At 44.5% G+C, this 17741-nt stretch overlaps 1 protein-coding gene across 7 annotated transcripts in view; it reads left to right on the top strand.

Annotated features, from left to right (window-relative positions):
- Window positions 1-17741, top strand: part of PBRM1 (polybromo 1) — an 86423-nt gene that overhangs the window by 12968 nt on the left and 55714 nt on the right. For all 7 annotated transcript variants that reach the window (XM_075183089.1, XM_075183090.1, XM_075183088.1 and 4 more), the window contains exons 4-12: window positions 4334-4481; window positions 5556-5696; window positions 6056-6172; window positions 7458-7526; window positions 7676-7774; window positions 9703-9788; window positions 10309-10400; window positions 10841-11063; window positions 12219-12360. In XM_075183089.1, the coding sequence (XP_075039190.1) occupies window positions 4334-4481; window positions 5556-5696; window positions 6056-6172; window positions 7458-7526; window positions 7676-7774; window positions 9703-9788; window positions 10309-10400; window positions 10841-11063; window positions 12219-12360 (1117 nt within the window). The remainder of the gene's footprint in view (window positions 1-4333; window positions 4482-5555; window positions 5697-6055; window positions 6173-7457; window positions 7527-7675; window positions 7775-9702; window positions 9789-10308; window positions 10401-10840; window positions 11064-12218; window positions 12361-17741) is intronic.

Here is a 17741-nt window from a genome sequence, read left to right as displayed (position 1 = left end):
ATAACCAGCTTGGGTATGGGAACTTGCATGCTCAGTACAAGGTTTGGTTTTGGTCTCTTCCTCTTTAGAGAGGATGTTGAAATCTGCTACACAGTCTTCCTCACGTAAGCGCAAGCGGGTGGCGGCACCCCTACAGGGAAATGAGTCCGATTCTGTCTGTTGTTCCCAGGAGGATGGTGAATTAGTGGTGGATTCTGACATGAATGCTCCTTCTGTGGTGGAGGAGGTTCATTCTGATCGTCAGTGTGGAGCAGTTAATACAGGCTGTGCTTCATGTACTTGATTTTCCTGAGGAAGAGGTTCCTGACGCTGCAGAGGCTTCACTTTTTGCGCGCTGGAAAAATAAATCTTTCTCTTTTCTCGCTTCTTCCCAATTGGGAGATTTGTTGGCTGAGCCTTGGACTTCCCCAGATAGGAAGTTCCAAGTATCTCGGCGACTGCAGTCATGTTATCCTTTTCCTCCTGAAGTTCTTGCTAAATGGGAGGCGCCTCCACGTGTGGATGCTCCTGTTGCAAGGTTGGCCAAGGTAACTACTATTCCTCTTCCTAATGCAGCCACTCTTAAAGATGGTACAGACCATAAGGTTGAGGCCGCCCTTAAGTCCGTTTTTGTGGCAGCAGGTGCCTCTCTGAGGCCTGCCTTGGCATCGGGGTGGGTGAATAAGGCTGTAGAACGCTGGTCAGAACAGTTGTCTGAAGGTTTGTTGGCAGGCATGCCGTCCTCTGAATTGCTTTCATTAGTGGAGCAGATTCAGAGGGCGACAAATTATTTAGGCGCAGGACTGATTGGGGCATGGATCTCTGCTTCTGCAGTTTCGGCTTGTCGGGCTCTTTGGCTTAAGTCCTGGGAGGCTGATGTGGAGACTAAACAGGCTCTTGAGACCATACCTTTTTCTGGGGGTGTTTTATTTGGCCCTCAGCTTGACTCCATTATCTGTAAAGCAACGGGAGGTAAGGGCACTTCTTTTCCTGTTAATGCACCCAAACAAAGTGTGTCCAGGTTCCGGTCCAGTGGTGGGAGCCCGTCTTCTCTTGTTCAGGGATAGGTTGTTTCAGTCTACCATCGATGTCTGGGTACGGGGAGTGGTGGACCGGGGATACAAGATCCATCTGCTCGGTCTTCCTCCCAGGCGGTTCTTTGCCAAAGGGCTTCCCACTTGTCCATGAAAGCGATTGGCTTTACGAGAAGTGTTCCATTCCCTCCTGTCTTCCAGAGTGATTATTTTGGTGCCAGATTCTCAAAAAGGTTTGGGTTTTTATTCCAATCTTTTTCTCGTGCCAGAACCAGACTGCTCATTCAGACCCATTCTGAATCTAAAATCATTGAACACTCAGGTCAGAGTGCCCAAGTTCAAGATGGACTCTTTGCGCTCGGTCATTCACGGCATGGAACAGGGAGAGTTCATGGTGGCTCTAGACATCAAAGATGCCTATCTTCATGTTCCTATCTGGCAGGGGTCATCGGTCCCTCTTGAGGTTTGCGGTTCAGTCAAAGCACTTCCAATTTCAGGCTTTTCCCTTTGGTCTGGCCACGGCCCCGCATATTTTCACCAAGATCATGGCGGTCATGGCTGCTCTGCTAAGGTCCAAGGGGATTACAATCATCCCTTACCTGGACGATCTTCTTTTAAAGGCAGAATTTCCAGAGGTACTTCAGTCGCATATCCAAGTAGTGATCCAGATTCTAGAGTCTCACGGTTGGACTCTCAACTTCAAGAAGTCCAAGTTGATTCCATCCCAGCGGATGATCTTTTTGGTTCTTTTATTCGACACCCGACAGCGACGGGTGTTCTTTCCTCAGGACAGAATTCTAGCTTTACAGAAGATGGTGAAATCTCTGTTGGCGGGTAAAACAGCCCTCTGTGCAGTTCGGCATGAGAGTTCTGGGCAAGATGGTATCGACTTTCGAGGCAGTCCAGTTTGCTCAGTTTCATGCACGGCAATTCTAATTGGAACTTCTATCGCAGTGAAACAAATCCCATTTGAATCTGGCGGGCCAGGTATTCTGCCTGTCTCCGCAAGCGCGTCAGTCGCTTCTTTGGTGGTTGCACAAACAAAATCTCGGCAGGGGCTGCCCATTCTCAATTTGGAATTGAACCTTGATCACAACGGATGCCAGCCTTCGAGGTTGGGAGCTGTCTGTATTCACACTTGTTTTCAGGGTCTTTGGACTCTGAAGGAATCCAAACTTCCAATCAATGTCTTGGAACTGCGAGCAGTTTTTCATGCTTTTATCAGCGCGCAACGCTTGCTGCAGGGAAGGCCAGTAAAGATTGTCAGACAATGCCACGGCGGTGGCATACCTCAATCATCAGGGCAGCACCAAGAGCCCCTTGGCCATGCGAGAGACGCACAAAAATTTTCAGTGGGCCGAAGCTCACGTTCCGGCACTCGTGGTCATCTTCATTTCCGGAATAGAAAATTGGAAAGCAGATTTCCTAAGCAGGCAGACTTTGCATCCGGGCGAATGGTCCCTCTATCCAGAGGTCGTCAGTTGGTGGAACGGTGGAATCAGCCGGATGTCGACACGATGGCATCTCGGTTGAACCACAAGGTCCCCCTCTTCTGCTCCCGCGCAAGAGATCCTATGGCTGTCACAGTAGACGCCATGTCTGTCCCTTGGAAGTACCGCTTAGTGTACCTTTTCCCACCGGTAGCCATGCTCCCACAGGTGTTAAAAAGGTAAAGAGAGAGGGTGTTCCAGTTCTTCTAGTAGCGCTTGATTGGCCGCGGAGGGCCTGGTACACTGACAATGCTCTCCATGGCAGGAGGTCGGTCGTGGCGGTTGCCACTACACCCAGTCCTATTAAGTCCCTTTTGTCATCTAGGTTTACAACGTCTGGCTTTAACGACGTGGCTGTTGAAACCATGATCCTGCGAGCTAAGGGTTTTTCCAAACGTGTGGTGCAAACCATGCTTCAAGCTCGCAAACCGGGTTGTGCAAAGATCTGTCATCGAGTCTGGAAGACATATATTGGCTGGTGTGAAGATTAGGGGTATCCTACTTCTTCTTTTCACATGTCCAGGTTACTTAGGTTCTTGCAGGACGGGTTGGATGCAGGTTTGCGCCTTAGTTCTCTTAAGGGTCAGGTGTCAGCCCTTTCGGTCTTCTTTCAAAGAAGGCTAGCTGTCATTCCTGATGTGCACACTTTCATTCAGGGCGTGCTCCATGTACAACCTCCATATGTTTCTCTGGTAGCACCATGGGATTTGAATTTGGGGCTTAATGTTTTACAGCATCCGGCTCTTGTACCTTTTGAATACAGTGGAATTCAAATTTCTGACCTGGAAGGCGGTCTTCCTTTTGGCCATATGTTCGGCCCGAAGAGTTTCAGAGCTTGCTGCTTTATCTTGGAAGTCTCCTCTTTCTGTTTTTCACGAAGACCGGGCAGTTCATCGAACCAAGCCTTCTTTTCTTCCTAAGGTCGTGTCTAGATTTCATTTAAATCAAGACATTGCCATTCCCGCCCTAACTAATTCTAGGTCTTCGAAAAACGATGATTCTATTCGTTATTTCAACGTTGTCTGAGCCTTACACATTTATGTGCGAAGGTCTCAGAATGTGCACAAGACTGAGGATCTTTTGATTCTCTATTTGATGCTCACAAGAGAGGCTGGCCAGCTTCTACGGTGACTATTACTAGGTGAATTACGGCTGTTATCCGTCAGGCTTATAGTGGGGCTGGGGAGCCTGTCCCAGATAATCTGCGGGCGCACTCTACAAGGTATGTAAGTGCTTCCTGGGTGGCTCCCCATGGTGCCTCCAGTGAACAACTGTGTAGGGCGGCCACATGGTCTTCTGTACACACATTCACTAGGTTTTACAAGTTTAATGTCTTTGCATCCAAGGATGCAAGTTTTTTGGAAGAAAGGTGCCTTGTGCCGTTTCTTCTGAGCATTCCTTCCCGTGAGTCAGCATTGGGATGCCCCCAACATCCCCAGTGTCCCCCAAAGGAGGATAGCGAAAATGTGATTTTCGTACTTATGTAAAATCTGTGTCTATTAGTCCATTGGGGGACACCGGGCACTCTGGCTTCTCCCACTGTTTGACTTGTTGTCTTTTTGTTAAGAGACTGTTGTTTTGTTGTTTTTATTCTCTTTTCTTGTTTTCTCTCTATCTCCGCTTTCTGTGGGCTTGGTTAAACATAAACTGAAGCTAACCGGAAGTGGGGTATAGAGGGGGAGGAGCTAGGGTTTAGTTAAGCAGAAGTTTAAAGTGCCAGTTGCCCTGACCTACTCTATTCCCCAATGTCCCCGGTGTCCCCCAATGGACTAAGAGAAACGGATTTTACGTAAGTACAAAATCCAATTTTATCTATTTTTACACATACAGAAATCTGCCAGATTACTATGAAATTGTGTCCCAGCCCATTGACTTAATGAAGATCCAACAGAAATTAAAGATGGAAGAGTACGAAGAAGTCAGCCTGTTGACTGCAGATTTTCAGCTGCTCTTCCAGAATGCAAAAGCATATTATAAGGTGAGCCTAAATCTCAAGTGAGTAGAACTAAAACCTAAAGGATTATAATATTTTCTAATAATGTGTTAATATTTGTCTTTCCTTTCCTTGGTTGTCAGAACATCACTGTTTACACAAATCCTATTAAACAGTGATTGTGGTCATGAGGCTATGAAAATCTGCCACATATTTCAACTGCACATAAGTAATAGCCTAAAGGTGACACAGGTGCAAGCATCAGTTTGGTATAAAGACATTGGGCCTGAGCCATTAAGGAGAGCAAAATATTAAAAAAGGAGTAACTTTGCACCTGTGCAAAATCATGTTGCATTGGAGGGGGAGGTACATTTAAAATGTAGGGACAGATTTATAGATAGGGTAGGGCATGTCCTAGATCAACTTTAAATGTCAGTGTAAAAATAAAGATAACAAATGTTTCTGTGCTACATGAAAAAACAGCCAGTAATTTCCTTACGTACAAAATAATAAACTAATTTGCACCCCTTGCATTGTAACATGGTTTGTCCAAGAGCAAACTTACTCCTTTTATTTATTTCCTTTGCTCTCCTTAATGACTCGGGCCCATTGAGAATAGTCTATGTTCACACAAACAACTCTCTCTCTCTTACTTACATTAACTATTTATATTATATATTTTTAATTGTCATTGAGACAGCAAAGTAACAATCAATTTAATATTGCATCACTTTAAAGCACAGCCTCCTGGCAAAGCTGAAATTGCATAATACATTTTAGTCTGCTTGTATTACCCATTTATAACAATAATGAAAGGCAATAATGGGTATATCCCATATTGATTCGTAATACAGGAGTTTTCTTATGTTTAATTACACTTTTAAAACTTTAGAATTGCTTTTTAAAACTATATGCATAGTGAACATTTTATAAACAAGGGGACGGGACAAGGGGAAAAAAGATCCAGTTGCAATCCTTCTTAATAATTTTTTTTTTCCTTCATGTCAAACAGTCAACATTTACAAAGCTTAGCAACAGGGTAACAATTTAAGGTTTCATTTGCTTCCAGAGTAATTCAACTGTACTTCTGTTTTGTTTTTTTGTAATTGTGGTCAATAGTCTGATACCCCTGAGTACAAAGCTGCATGTAAGCTGTGGGACCTGTATCTGCACACAAGAAATGAATTTATCCAGAAGGGCGACTGTGAAGAGGATGAAGAGGAAGAAGAGTTACAGGAAAGCGCAACTCCAGAGGGAGATGTAAGTTCTCAAGCTTTTAGTTCACACAAAATGTAGATTGTTTTTTATTATTTGTGATTGTAGTAGATTTTATATGTGAAGAGCTTTCTTAGCGCTTTAATCATGGATTTAGCTTTATTATTGGCATTCGAGGTTGTTTGCGGAAATAAGAATACTTTTACTTACACTTTTTTTTTTTTTTTTTTTTTAGAGTTTTGCCATTTTTTTAAATAGATTTTATTTCAGTGAAGTGTAGAATCATATTGGTAATGAAGCTCTAGAAAACAGTGACTTTTTTTCCAAAACAGTTGTGACATTAGGTTATGTAAGATGCCTGCTTGTGTCCTGTGACAATAGTAATACAATTGTTTTTATCTTAGGCCTCTCAGAATCATCTAAAGCCGATCTTGGAACAGCTACTGGAATCTATCAGCAGTGCTACACACCCAAATGGCAGACTGATCAGTGAACTCTTTCAGAAAGTTCCTTCTAAAGTGGTGAGTTATAAAGGTTCTGACCGTTTAAAGGGGAGGCATGGATATAAAATTTGGTGGCGAAGTCCATTTAAGCTAAAATAGCCCAGCTGCAAGAATAAAAATGAAAAGTTCTGTAAATTAGAGATTTTGTTTTATATTTAATTAAAAAAAAACCTCAGATGTGACCTTCTTTAGGAAATAAAACAGTTACTACCAAATAATCTAAAAATAAATCTCTATATTCTGTGGGAATTGTTGGTAAGGACTTGTTAGAAGTGATCATCTTTGGTCATTGCAGTTATAGTGAATTTTCAGCGTTTTAGATTTTCATCAGTGTGTAAGAATACTAGCCGTACAAGTCTGATTTAGTTGACCACACTGCACAGCCTTGTCCAAGATCAGTTCAAAACATCACACCCACTATTGCTTTTTGTTTTTGTTTTTTTAATGCATTTTTTTATGTATCTAAAATTCATGCAAACATGTATAACACTAGCTGTAAACATGTATGTTACTATAACCATAGGTGTTTTTATCTGTGCCTTGCGGTAGGCTTATTTTGGAATGCTGCTTGTTCTTTTTTTTTTTTTTTTTTTTTATTTATTTTTATATATACCACATTTAAATGCATTGGGAAACCTGCAGGGTTCCCTATAATGCAAGTAAAGACATATATAAAACGGCAGTGGATAATCCTACTGAACGGAAACCTGTTCATCCAATGATAATCATGAATGCCTGTGTGAGGTTATTGGTCAATCTGGCAATGGTAGGGAATCTATAGACCAGGCCTGACCAACCTGTGGCTCTCCAGGTATTGTGAAGCTACAGGTCACTGCAAAGCATGCTGGGGCTTGTAGTTTGGCAACACCTGGAGATTCAGAGGTTGGCCAGGCCTCCTGTAGACAAATCCATATTGCAGTCCAGTCGATCAATCTGGTGTCTGATGAGATTGGTGCAAGTTGTCCCTCCATATGTGTAGAATAATTTCCGATAGATCTGATTGAAAGCTCCACAGTTTAAAACATTAAATCAAGTGGTCTTGGTACAAAACTCTGAATTATTATATTGCATGGCTGTTGCAACTCTTAATTGCAGGTATTTTGTCTAAAATTTAGCTTTGTTTGGGAATCACTTCTGTGTCAGGTTCCTGGAAGTGCCTGCTTTTCAAAAGAAGGTTCTTAATATATATTATCTCTTTGTTTCTTATACTATGATGTTACTTGTTTGCCATTGAAATTGCTTTTAATTCTGAATTATTTTCGGTGCCATGTTTTACGTTTTCTTATGTTGTAATTTATTTTAGCATTACCCAGACTACTACGCAATAATAAAAGATCCCATAGATCTGAAGACAATCGCTCAAAGGATTCAGGTATGTAAATTGTGCATCATGAATCACCGATCTGGTCCTGTTGAGATTAGACTGTGGGTGAGATTTCAATTTTCCTGTAGGTCTTTTATTTGATTGTAGAATTTTGAGCAGTTATTTTGCTAGAAACTTATATTGTCTTTCATTTACAGTCGTGTCATTATAAAAGTATTAATGCAATGGCCAAGGATATTGATCTGCTAGCAAAGAATGCCAAAACCTATAACGAACCAGGTTCCCAGGTGTTCAAGGTGAGTGAATGGATCCCTTCTTTTTTTATTCTATATAGGAACACAGAACAAAAGGCAGCACACAGGATATATTTAAATTCAAAAGAATTGTGTTGTATTTACCCATCACCTAATAACAATGGAGAGAGAGATCCCTCAAGCGTTTCAGGGCACAGTCTATACACCTTCTTTGGTAATACCAAACACTCTTCAGTCCATTGGCCTCTCCGGTACCGTCCTCTCCTGGTTCACCTCTTACCTTGCCGACCGTTCCTTCTCTGTTTCCACCTCTGATTCTCTCTCCCCTTCTTCCTCCCTTCCAGTCGGGGTCCCTCAGGGGTCTGTCCTTGGACCCTTACTATTCTCACTATACACCTCTTCTCTGGGTGCACTCATCAGCTCCTTCGGCCTCAAGTACCACCTTTATGCTGATGACACTCAACTCTACCTTTCCTCTCCTGATCTCTCTCCCTCCCTTCTTTCCAGGGTATCCGCATGCCTCTCTGCCATCTCCTCCTGGATGTCCTCTAGATTTCTTAAACTCAATCTTGCTAAAACTGAACTCATTGTCTTTCCGCCCTCTCGTACCTCCTTCCCCTCTGACCTCTCCATCACTGTTGACAACTCATCTATCTCCCCTGTTCCCCAACTCCGCTGCCTAGGTGTCATCCTCGACTCCTCTCTCTCCTTTGCCCCTCACATTCACTCTCTCGCCAAATCCTGCCGTTTCCAGCTTCGCAACATTGCCCGCATTCGGCCCTTCCTCTCCCAGGATGCCACCAAATCTCTCGTCCACTCTCTGATTATCTCCCGCTTGGACTACTGCAACCTTCTCCTTATCGGCCTCCCCCTCTCTCATCTCGCTCCCCTTATATCTGTACTTAACGCCACTGCTAGGCTTATTTTCCTCTCTCGCCGTTCCACCTCTGTATCCCCTCTCTACCAAGCCCTTCACTGGCTCCTCTTCCCCTACAGAATCCTTTTCAAGCTCCTCACTCTGACTTACAAGGCCCTCGCCAACTCCACTGCTCCCTACATCTCTAACCTTATCTCTATTCACACTCCCTCCCGCTCACTGCGATCGTCCAACGATCGTCGCCTCTCTTCCCCTCTGATTACCTCCTCTCACGCACGTATCCAAGACCTCTCCCGCGCCGCTCCCCCGCTCCATCAGAACTTCCCCTAATCTGTCCTCTTTCAAACGAACATTAAAAACCCACCTTTTCCTTTAAAGCCTTCCAGTCTCATGCCTAAACTCCCACCGGTCGGCTACCTCTCTTTCTCATCCCTTCTTCCCTTCTCCCCCTTCCTCCCGTCTCTCCGTCTCATCCATGTGTCTGTCTGTCTTCCCCTCCCTTTAGATTGTTCGCTCTTTTGAGCAGGGCTCTCCTACCTTCTGTTTCCATCACTTTTAACTGCGCTCTCCAGCTACTCAGCTCACCTCCTCTCAGTCCCTCTGCCCTCTGTCTCCTCTCGCTTCTCTCCGCTCCCCTCAGTGACTCTCAACCTGTCATCCGTGCCCACCCTCTTGGGCCATAGTTACCTGCCTGTACTCACTTTTCCCCTCCCTCCCTCTCTTTCATGCTGTGCCTGAGCCCCCAGAGTTATAGTGCTTACTGTTACTTGTACTGTGCTGTTTCACCTTGTACTGTGCCATTGTTTGTCCTTGTACGGCGCTACGGATACTTTGTGGCGCCCTATAAATAAAAATTAATAATAATAATAATCCGTTTGTTTCAATCTGTTATATGATCAGACAGTCTGGGAATTTATACTGTTATTCTTTTCCAATCTGTTTACTTCTGCCTCCTGTTTGATTATATTATGAGGTTCACTGTAGAAAGCGTGGAATATTTTAACAATATCTCCTACTTTATAGTGTATCTGATCACTTTTTCTTTGTGTTTGCATATACATTTACTCATATATGTGAAATATATGTTTTCCAGGATGCAAATACAATAAAGAAGCTGTTTGCACTAAAAAAGTCAGAAATCGACTTTACAGAGTTTTCCAAGTCAAGTCTCCGTAGCAGGTAAGAACCCTTTTATGCTTATATTTCATGAAAGGACACCTAGTCACCGAACACAACTGCTTAATAAACAGATATTTGAGCAGACAGCGTATAACTACAACTGTATAGTGTCTTCAACTTACACCTTTTTTAGACTTGCATCTATATACATGAGTATTAATGTGTGTACATCCCATTTTCTAGCAAGTGCATGCTCACTGTACTTCTGAGAAACTTTCTGTGACATCATCGAACTGACAGTTTTCGCGACATTGGCTTTGAGTAATCACATGACATGAGTGGTACAGGAACATCTCCACACAACACCAGCTAATTTCAATAATTTATGACCCAAGAACAAGGGGCACAGTTTTATAGCTGCTGTTTTTTTTCTTCCAAGAATGGTGTGGGTATTTTTCTTAGGTTGTACTAGTACTACAACATAGACATGCATGATATGCCCAGTGGGATCTTTTGCAATATATGAACGGAAATGAGAGGATTTTTTCTTAAGTCTTATTACTTGTATTATTTATTTCAGGAACAAACGACCAGCGCAAGGGGATAGGCTGTCTGCTATCACTATGGCTCTGCAGTACGGCTCTGAAAGCGAGGAAGATGCTTCTCTAAATGGTAAAACCTGAGTCCAAAGTACCTATTCAGTACCAAAAACACCATTATAACTGTCATACATTATGGCCGCACAGTGCAGGTTTAATTTTGTATAGATCGTGAAGAATAGAAGCTGCTTTTTATAATCCTAAATATTCCCATAACTGCCTGTTGAAACTTGTGGGTATAGATTTTGTATAAGGAAAAGCATACTGTGATTCAAAGCCAGACCTGTAATACACCACCCAGTTGTCTGCATTTTCTATTATCTTTGCTTGTGTTTATGCACCTGATTCTGTACTCTTATTGCCATGCAGCATATGGCTTTGAATACCTGTATTATACTACTTTGGTTCTTTGCTTTTTTGTAATAGTAATTTAAAGCCTGGCTTTTTCCTTTTGTAATTAACACCTGCTGTGTGCATGGCGTGATTCAGAGGCTGGTGTGTTTGTTTCTGTAGCAACAACATCTATCCGCTTTGAAGAAGGGGAATCAGAAGGAGAAAGCATTACCTCCTTCATGGACATCTCTAGCCCATTATATCAGCTTTATGAGACCGTCAGATCTTGCCGCAATAACCAGGGTCAGCTGATTGCAGAACCCTTCTTCCACCTCCCGTCAAAGAAGAAATATCCGGATTATTACCAGCAAATCAAGAACCCTGTCTCCCTGCAGCAGATTAGGTAAACATAGAATATTTTACCTTGTTCTAATAGAAGACTACTCCTTAATTTTTATTAATTAAATAATTATTCATAATAGAGGGCTATATAAATTAAGGTCCACTCAGGTATATCTTTAAAAAATGTTTGTTCTGTATGGTCTCGAAGGCAGTCTTAAGAATACTTTTTCACAAGATGAGGGATTTGGTAAAATTATTATCAGAGTATCTGACTTAATATATCTATATATGTGGCATAATGTATCCGCAACTGTAAATTATAGGACTATTACAAGTCTCCTTGGATTTTTCTGGCCTATAAAGCACTCAACCTGTAGCTTATCCCCCCTATTCCGTAACGAGTTTGGTAAAAAGCTTGCTGAGGATGTCAATTACTCATTGGGCAGTGCTCTGTCTCTCTACCACCAACCCAGTACTGTACATCGGTGGTCTCAGCGCTTCTGTCTAGTTTTGAGCATTGAAATGATGTACAGCAATAGCAGGCTTTGGTAAGAACCAGAGCTATGTCCTTCAGAGTGGTTAGTATACCAGGCACTTTAATGTCCAGATGCTCCACTAGGCAACCCGAGGAAAAGAAAGTGGTAGTATTATTATCGGGGGTGGGGGGAGGGGTGGTTGGTTGTTGTTGGTGTGTGTGTGTGGTTTTTTTTTTGTTTTTTTTTTAAAAGACCTCTATTATCAGCTTAATTAACTCCTCCCACAGTGGTGATAGACCTCTCTAAGGGTAGACTCTTAGACTTGAGTATTTGTAAAACATCAATTATTTGACTGTTCCTATATATTATATAATCAAAAGTAATTTGATTTATTTTCTATATACCTTTTTTTGTCAATATCCAAACATTGCAAAATGATTTATAGTAGTTTACTATGCTGTGATTTTTAATTATTAATGTCCATATTGGCCAGATCTCTCATCCTACCACCACTTCAAGTTGAGTGTTGGCTTATATGTAAGCTTTTTCATTTCAACATTAATATTAGCAGCATATCACTATGTATTCTTTTAAAGCATGGGGAATAATATATAATCTAGATTTATAGCTTTACTACAAAGTTGTGTGTAATATTGTAAGCAAACTCAGACTTTTGGCTATTGTTTAATTGCTTCTTTGCAGTTGTTGTTGGAATAAACTGTACAATGTCTTTTGTGCAGAACTAAGCTAAAGAACCAAGAATACGAAAGCCTGGACCACTTGGAGTCTGATTTAAATTTGATGTTTGAGAATGCCAAGCGCTACAATGTTCCAAACTCTGCAATATACAAGAGGGTGTTTAAACTGCAGCAGCTTATGCAGGTAAAATCTTTTCAATGATTTCTAAAGCTGGGGCCAACATCAGTAGATGAATATAACGTGCAGCTATATTTTCCTGATGCCGAGTGTTATTTACTACCATTGCTGAAATGTGTTATTCTGCACTTAAAATGTACCTGCACTAGAAGATACAATCTATTGTCTGATTGCGATTATTTAACAGCCCTTTCTGTCTGGATATTTGCTAATTCAGTGTTTCTAATTCAGATGAAAGAATCATTGTGGTAGAAACTCACAGTTAAACATATTGCATTTCCAACTAGAAATGTAATATAGTGCAGTTAATTCAATTTTAAAGCCATTTAAACTTATACACTAATCCCCTCCTCTCCAGTCGCCTAAATACTTTTCTTAATGTAGATTTTTAAGAAAGTACACTGTGTTAAGAATGGAATATTAATGTCCAAGTTTGAATGGAAGGGTCTTGGCTGAGTAACACCCATTTTAGCTAAAGCTTCCTATAACATGGGTGTCTGGTGCTTTTGAACACTAAGGGCTAGATTTACTAAGCTGCGGGTTTGAAAAAGTGGGGATGTTGCCTATAGCAACCAATCAAATTCTAGCTTTCATTCATTTAGTACCTTCTACAAAATGATAGCTAGAATCTGATTGGTTGCTATAGGTAACATCCCCACTTTTTCAAACCCGCAGCTTAGTAAATCTAGCCCTAAGTGTCTCAACTAACAAGACTCCAGTGTCCCTCCCGCCTGAATATGGGTACTGATATGTTGTTACACATAGTTGTCTCTTTCATTAAATGTATTGTTTGAACTTATTGAGATTAAGGGTAATATTAAAGGGATGTCCATGTGGCTCCTGTAGTGTATCGGGTTGCCTGTCACTGGTATATTGTGTAACAGTCTTTCTTCTTGCTGGTGTTGAATGTTAACCAGTCACTGTGCATGCTGTGGCTTCTTTTGCTTACTGATGGGATTCAGACTGTAATTTTTCATAATTTGGGTACTAAACAAGTATTCACTAAGCTTAATCAATATGACTACAGTGTCAAGTAAAGGAAATGAAGGTTTATGAAATATGAGAAAACGGTAAAACAACAAATGTGTAGGTTGTTCAATTTATGACCACAGGTAGTTGGTTACAGGGCCTGATGACAATCACTAAATATTGGATCAGAGGACATTCAGTACTTGTGTGGCAAGCAGCCAGTGATTTGACAGTTTGGTTATTGGGGTGAGACTAATTGTATGGGATTCAATTAACCCTATTATTTGTTTCCATTTTTTTTGTATCTTGTATAAATATTAAGGATCAGTGGGGTTCTTACCCATGATTTTTCTGGGAATGGATGTTGAGGCATGCACGGGACTGTGTATATTAATTACTCTTCAGTATATAGAACTTTATAGAAAATGGATCTTGTTTTGCGACAGGACTTTGATGTATGTTTAAAGATGCTGCATGCTTGCCACACTGGGTCTGTGATGTTCTCCACCTTAGTGACCCATTTGAAGAAGTGCTGTTTGCCATGGCCTGGAAACTTGATTGCTTATGGTTAAATTGCACACATGCTTTCAGAAACGAGCAGTAGAATGGTGGGAACTAAATAATGACTACGGCGCCCACTATAGTATGGTACACTTTTAAGGCCTTCATAAATGACTTCTTCATTTTGGCTATAGCAAATTATAGAAAGTATATCTGATTTCTGAATAATTAATACTTGAACCAAGGATAGCAGAAGTTTTCTTTTCTAACAATCTGTGTTGAAAGTATGTCCAGCCATACTACTGCTTTTCTCATCATTAATCTGTGAAATTCATCCCTGCAATCTGTGTTTAAAGTATGTCATAGGAAATTGTTATCTGTTTAAACTTAGGTTGGCCCAGTCTTTTATTGATGCCTAATTTATGATGGGTATCTGGCCTCCTCTAGCCTTTTAAACAAATGTTTTCTTTCCTTTGATTAGCTGACCAATTAGCACATCTGTAGAGTATTCCTAAATTACCCTGACTACATCTTAGCTTCAGTCTATGGGGAGACGTATGTGGGGTAGACGTGTGTGATTTCTACACTAAGTGGGATTTTCTCACAAAGTGGAGGAAAATGCACAGTTAGACAAGACAGTGGGACAAACATTCGACTACATTTGACTTGATTTTACATCCAGCAATAAGCGACATCTGCCACAGCCTATTTCTGCATTATTTGTCTATCTATATGGAACACTGCAAAGAGGTAATTCTTTAAAATCCCCTTACTTTTTGCTTTTACTCCTTGTATCACAATGTTTAACAAATTGCTTTTCTTAGTCTCTTTTCATGGCATTATCTTTAGTACTGTGTCATCTTTCACCCCTCCACCAACACACAAATTTGTTCATATTGCACTGCATTACTCCACTGACCTCTAGTTAACGCCCATGAACTGTTGTCCTATTTATTATCTTGTCCTATTTATTATGTTGCCAGAAAATTAAAAGTCACACATCTTACAATCCCCTTGCCTATCTTTCTCTCACTCTGCTTCTATTAGCTGGTGATATATCACCTAATCCAGGTCCCCCACACTCCTCACACACACATACATCAGAACACTACCATTCTATAGTGAACCTCAAACACATCACCTGTCTCCCCTCTCTTCCAAAGTCCTTTTAAATGTGCCCTTTGGAATGCACGCTCTGTTTGTAACAAACTTGCCTCCATTCATGATCTCTTCCTCTCAAAAAACCTCAACCTTCTGGCAATAACTGAAACATGGCTCATGCAATCAGACACTGCCTCACCTGCAGCACTTTCACATGGTGGCCTCCATCTCACCCACACCTCCAGACCTGAAGGCAGACAAGGAGGTGGGGTTGGACTACTTCTCTCCCCACAGTGCACATTCATAGTTCTACCAAATGTCCCATCGCTCACGTTTACATCTTTTGAAGTACATGCTATTCGCATTTTTAATCCATTCTCTCTACGTGTTGCGGTGATCTATCGTCCCCCTGGAGCACACCAACAATTTATTGAGGATTTCTCTGCATGGCTCCCTCACTTCTTATCTTCAGACATCCCCACCATCATCATGGGTGACTTCAACATCCCCATTGATAACCCACCTTCCAAGGCTGCTTCCAAACTACTCTCTCTAACATCCTCACTTGACCTCTCCCAGTGGATTGAATCATCTACTCATAAGGATGGCCACTGCCTTGATCTTGTTTTCTCTAGACCAGTGGTTCCCAAACTTTTGCAGTTCACGGCACCCTTAGAGTCTCTAAATTTTTTCAAGGCACCCCTCCAAAATAAATACTGAGCAGTCCTGTTTTAGAAGTAGTTGGGTCAAAAAAATGTAATAAGTATTTAGGTCAGGACAGAAATACTTATTTAGTTGTATGCAAAAATGCCCCCTCTACATCCAGACACACTGCCCCCTCTGCATCCAGTCACTCTGCCCCCTCTCACGCTGCCCCCTCTGCCATCTCTCACGCTGTCCCCTCTCACTGCCCTCTGTCACGCTGTCCTCCTCAGTCACGCTGTCCTCCTCCTCTGCCCTCTGTCACGCTGTCCTCCTCCTCTGCCCTCTGTCGCGCTGTATCCCTCATCTGCCCTCTGTCGCGCTGTATCCCTCATCTGCCCTCTGTCGCGCTGTCCCCCTCCTCTGCTCTCTGTCGCGCTGTCCCCCTCCTCTGCCCTCTGTCGCGCTGTCCCCCTCCTCTGCCCTCTGTCGCGCTGTGCCCCTCCTCTGCCCTCTGTCGCGCTGTCCCCCTCCTCTGCCCTCTGTCGCGCTGTCCCCCTCCTCTGCCCTCTGTCGCGCTGTCCCCCTCCTCTGCCCTCTGTCGCGCTGTCCCCCTCCTCTGCCCTCTGTCGCGCTGTCCCCCTCCTCTGCCCTCTGTCGCGCTGTCCCCCTCCTCTGCCCTCTGTCGCGCTGTCCCCCTCCTCTGCCCTCTGTCGCGCTGTCCCCCTCCTCTGCCCTCTGTCGCGCTGTCCCCCTCCTCTGCCCTCTGTCGCGCTGTCCCCCTCCTCTGCCCTCTGTCGCGCTGTCCCCCTCCTCTGCCCTCTGTCGCGCTGTCCCCCTCCTCTGCCCTCTGTCGCGCTGTCCCCCTCCTCTGCCCTCTGTCGCGCTGTCCCCCTCCTCTGCCCTCTGTCGCGCTGTCCACCTCCTCTGCCCTCTGTCGCGCTGTCCCCCTCCTCTGCCCTCTGTCGCGCTGTCCCCCTCCTCTGCCCTCTGTCGCGCTGTCCCCCTCCTCTGCCCTCTGTCGCGCTGTCCCCCTCCTCTGCCCTCTGTCGCGCTGTCCCCCTCCTCTGCCCTCTGTCGCGCTGTCCCCCTCCTCTGCCCTCTGTCGCGCTGTCCCCCTCCTCTGTCGCGCTGTCCCCCTCCTCTGTCGCGCTGTCCCCCTCCTCTGTCGCGCTGTCCCCCTCCTCTGTCGCGCTGTCCCCCTCCTCTGTCGCGCTGTCCCCCTCCTCTGTCGCGCTGTCCCCCTCCTCTGTCGCGCTGTCCCCCTCCTCTGTCGCGCTGTCCCCCTCCTCTGTCGCGCTGTCCCCCTCCTCTGTCGCGCTGTCCCCCTCCTCTGTCGCGCTGTCCCCCTCCTCTGTCGCGCTGTCCCCCTCCTCTGTCGCGCTGTCCCCCTCCTCTGTCGCGCTGTCCCCCTCCTCTGTCGCGCTGTCCCCCTCCTCTGTCGCGCTGTCCCCCTCCTCTGTCCTCTGTCGCGCTGTCCCCCTTCTCTGTCGCGCTGTCCCCCTCCTCTGTCCTCTGTCGCGCTGTCCCCCTCCTCTGTCGCGCTGTCCCCCTCCTCTGTCGCGCTGTCCCCCTCCTCTGTCGCGCTGTCCCCCTCCTCTGTCGCGCTGTCCCCCTCCTCTGTCCTCTGTCACGCTGTCCCCCTCCTCTGTCCTCTGTCACGCTGTCCCCCTCCTCTGTCCTTTGTCACGCTGTCCCCCTCCTCTGTCCTTTGTCACGCTGTCCCCCTCCTCTGTCCTTTGTCACGCTGTCCCCCTCCTCTGTCCTTTGTCACGCTGTCCCCCTCCTCTGTCCTTTGTCACGCTGTCCCCCTCCTCTGTCCTCTGTCACTCTGTACCCCTCCTCTGTCCTCTGTCACTCTGTACCCCTCTGCCCTCTGTCACTCTGTACCCCTCTGCCCTCTGTCACGCTGTACCCCTCTGCCCTCTGTCACACTGCCCCCTCTGCATCCAGGCACTCTGCCCCCTCTGCAGCCCTCTGTCATGCTGCCCCCCTCTGCAGCCCTCTGTCATGCTGCCCCACTCTGCTGCACGCTGTCCCCCTCTGCTGCACGCTGTCCCCCTCTGCTGCACGCTGTCCCCCTCTGCTGCACGCTGTCCCCCTCTGCTGCCCCGCTGTCCCCCTCTGCTGCCCCGCTGTCCCCCTCTGCTGCCCCGCTGTCCCCCTCTGCTGCC

The sequence above is a fragment of the Mixophyes fleayi genome, chromosome 8 (assembly GCF_038048845.1).
Source record: "Mixophyes fleayi isolate aMixFle1 chromosome 8, aMixFle1.hap1, whole genome shotgun sequence".
Lineage (NCBI taxonomy): Eukaryota > Metazoa > Chordata > Amphibia > Anura > Limnodynastidae > Mixophyes > Mixophyes fleayi.
This window is presented reverse-complemented; position numbering and strand designations above follow the sequence as displayed.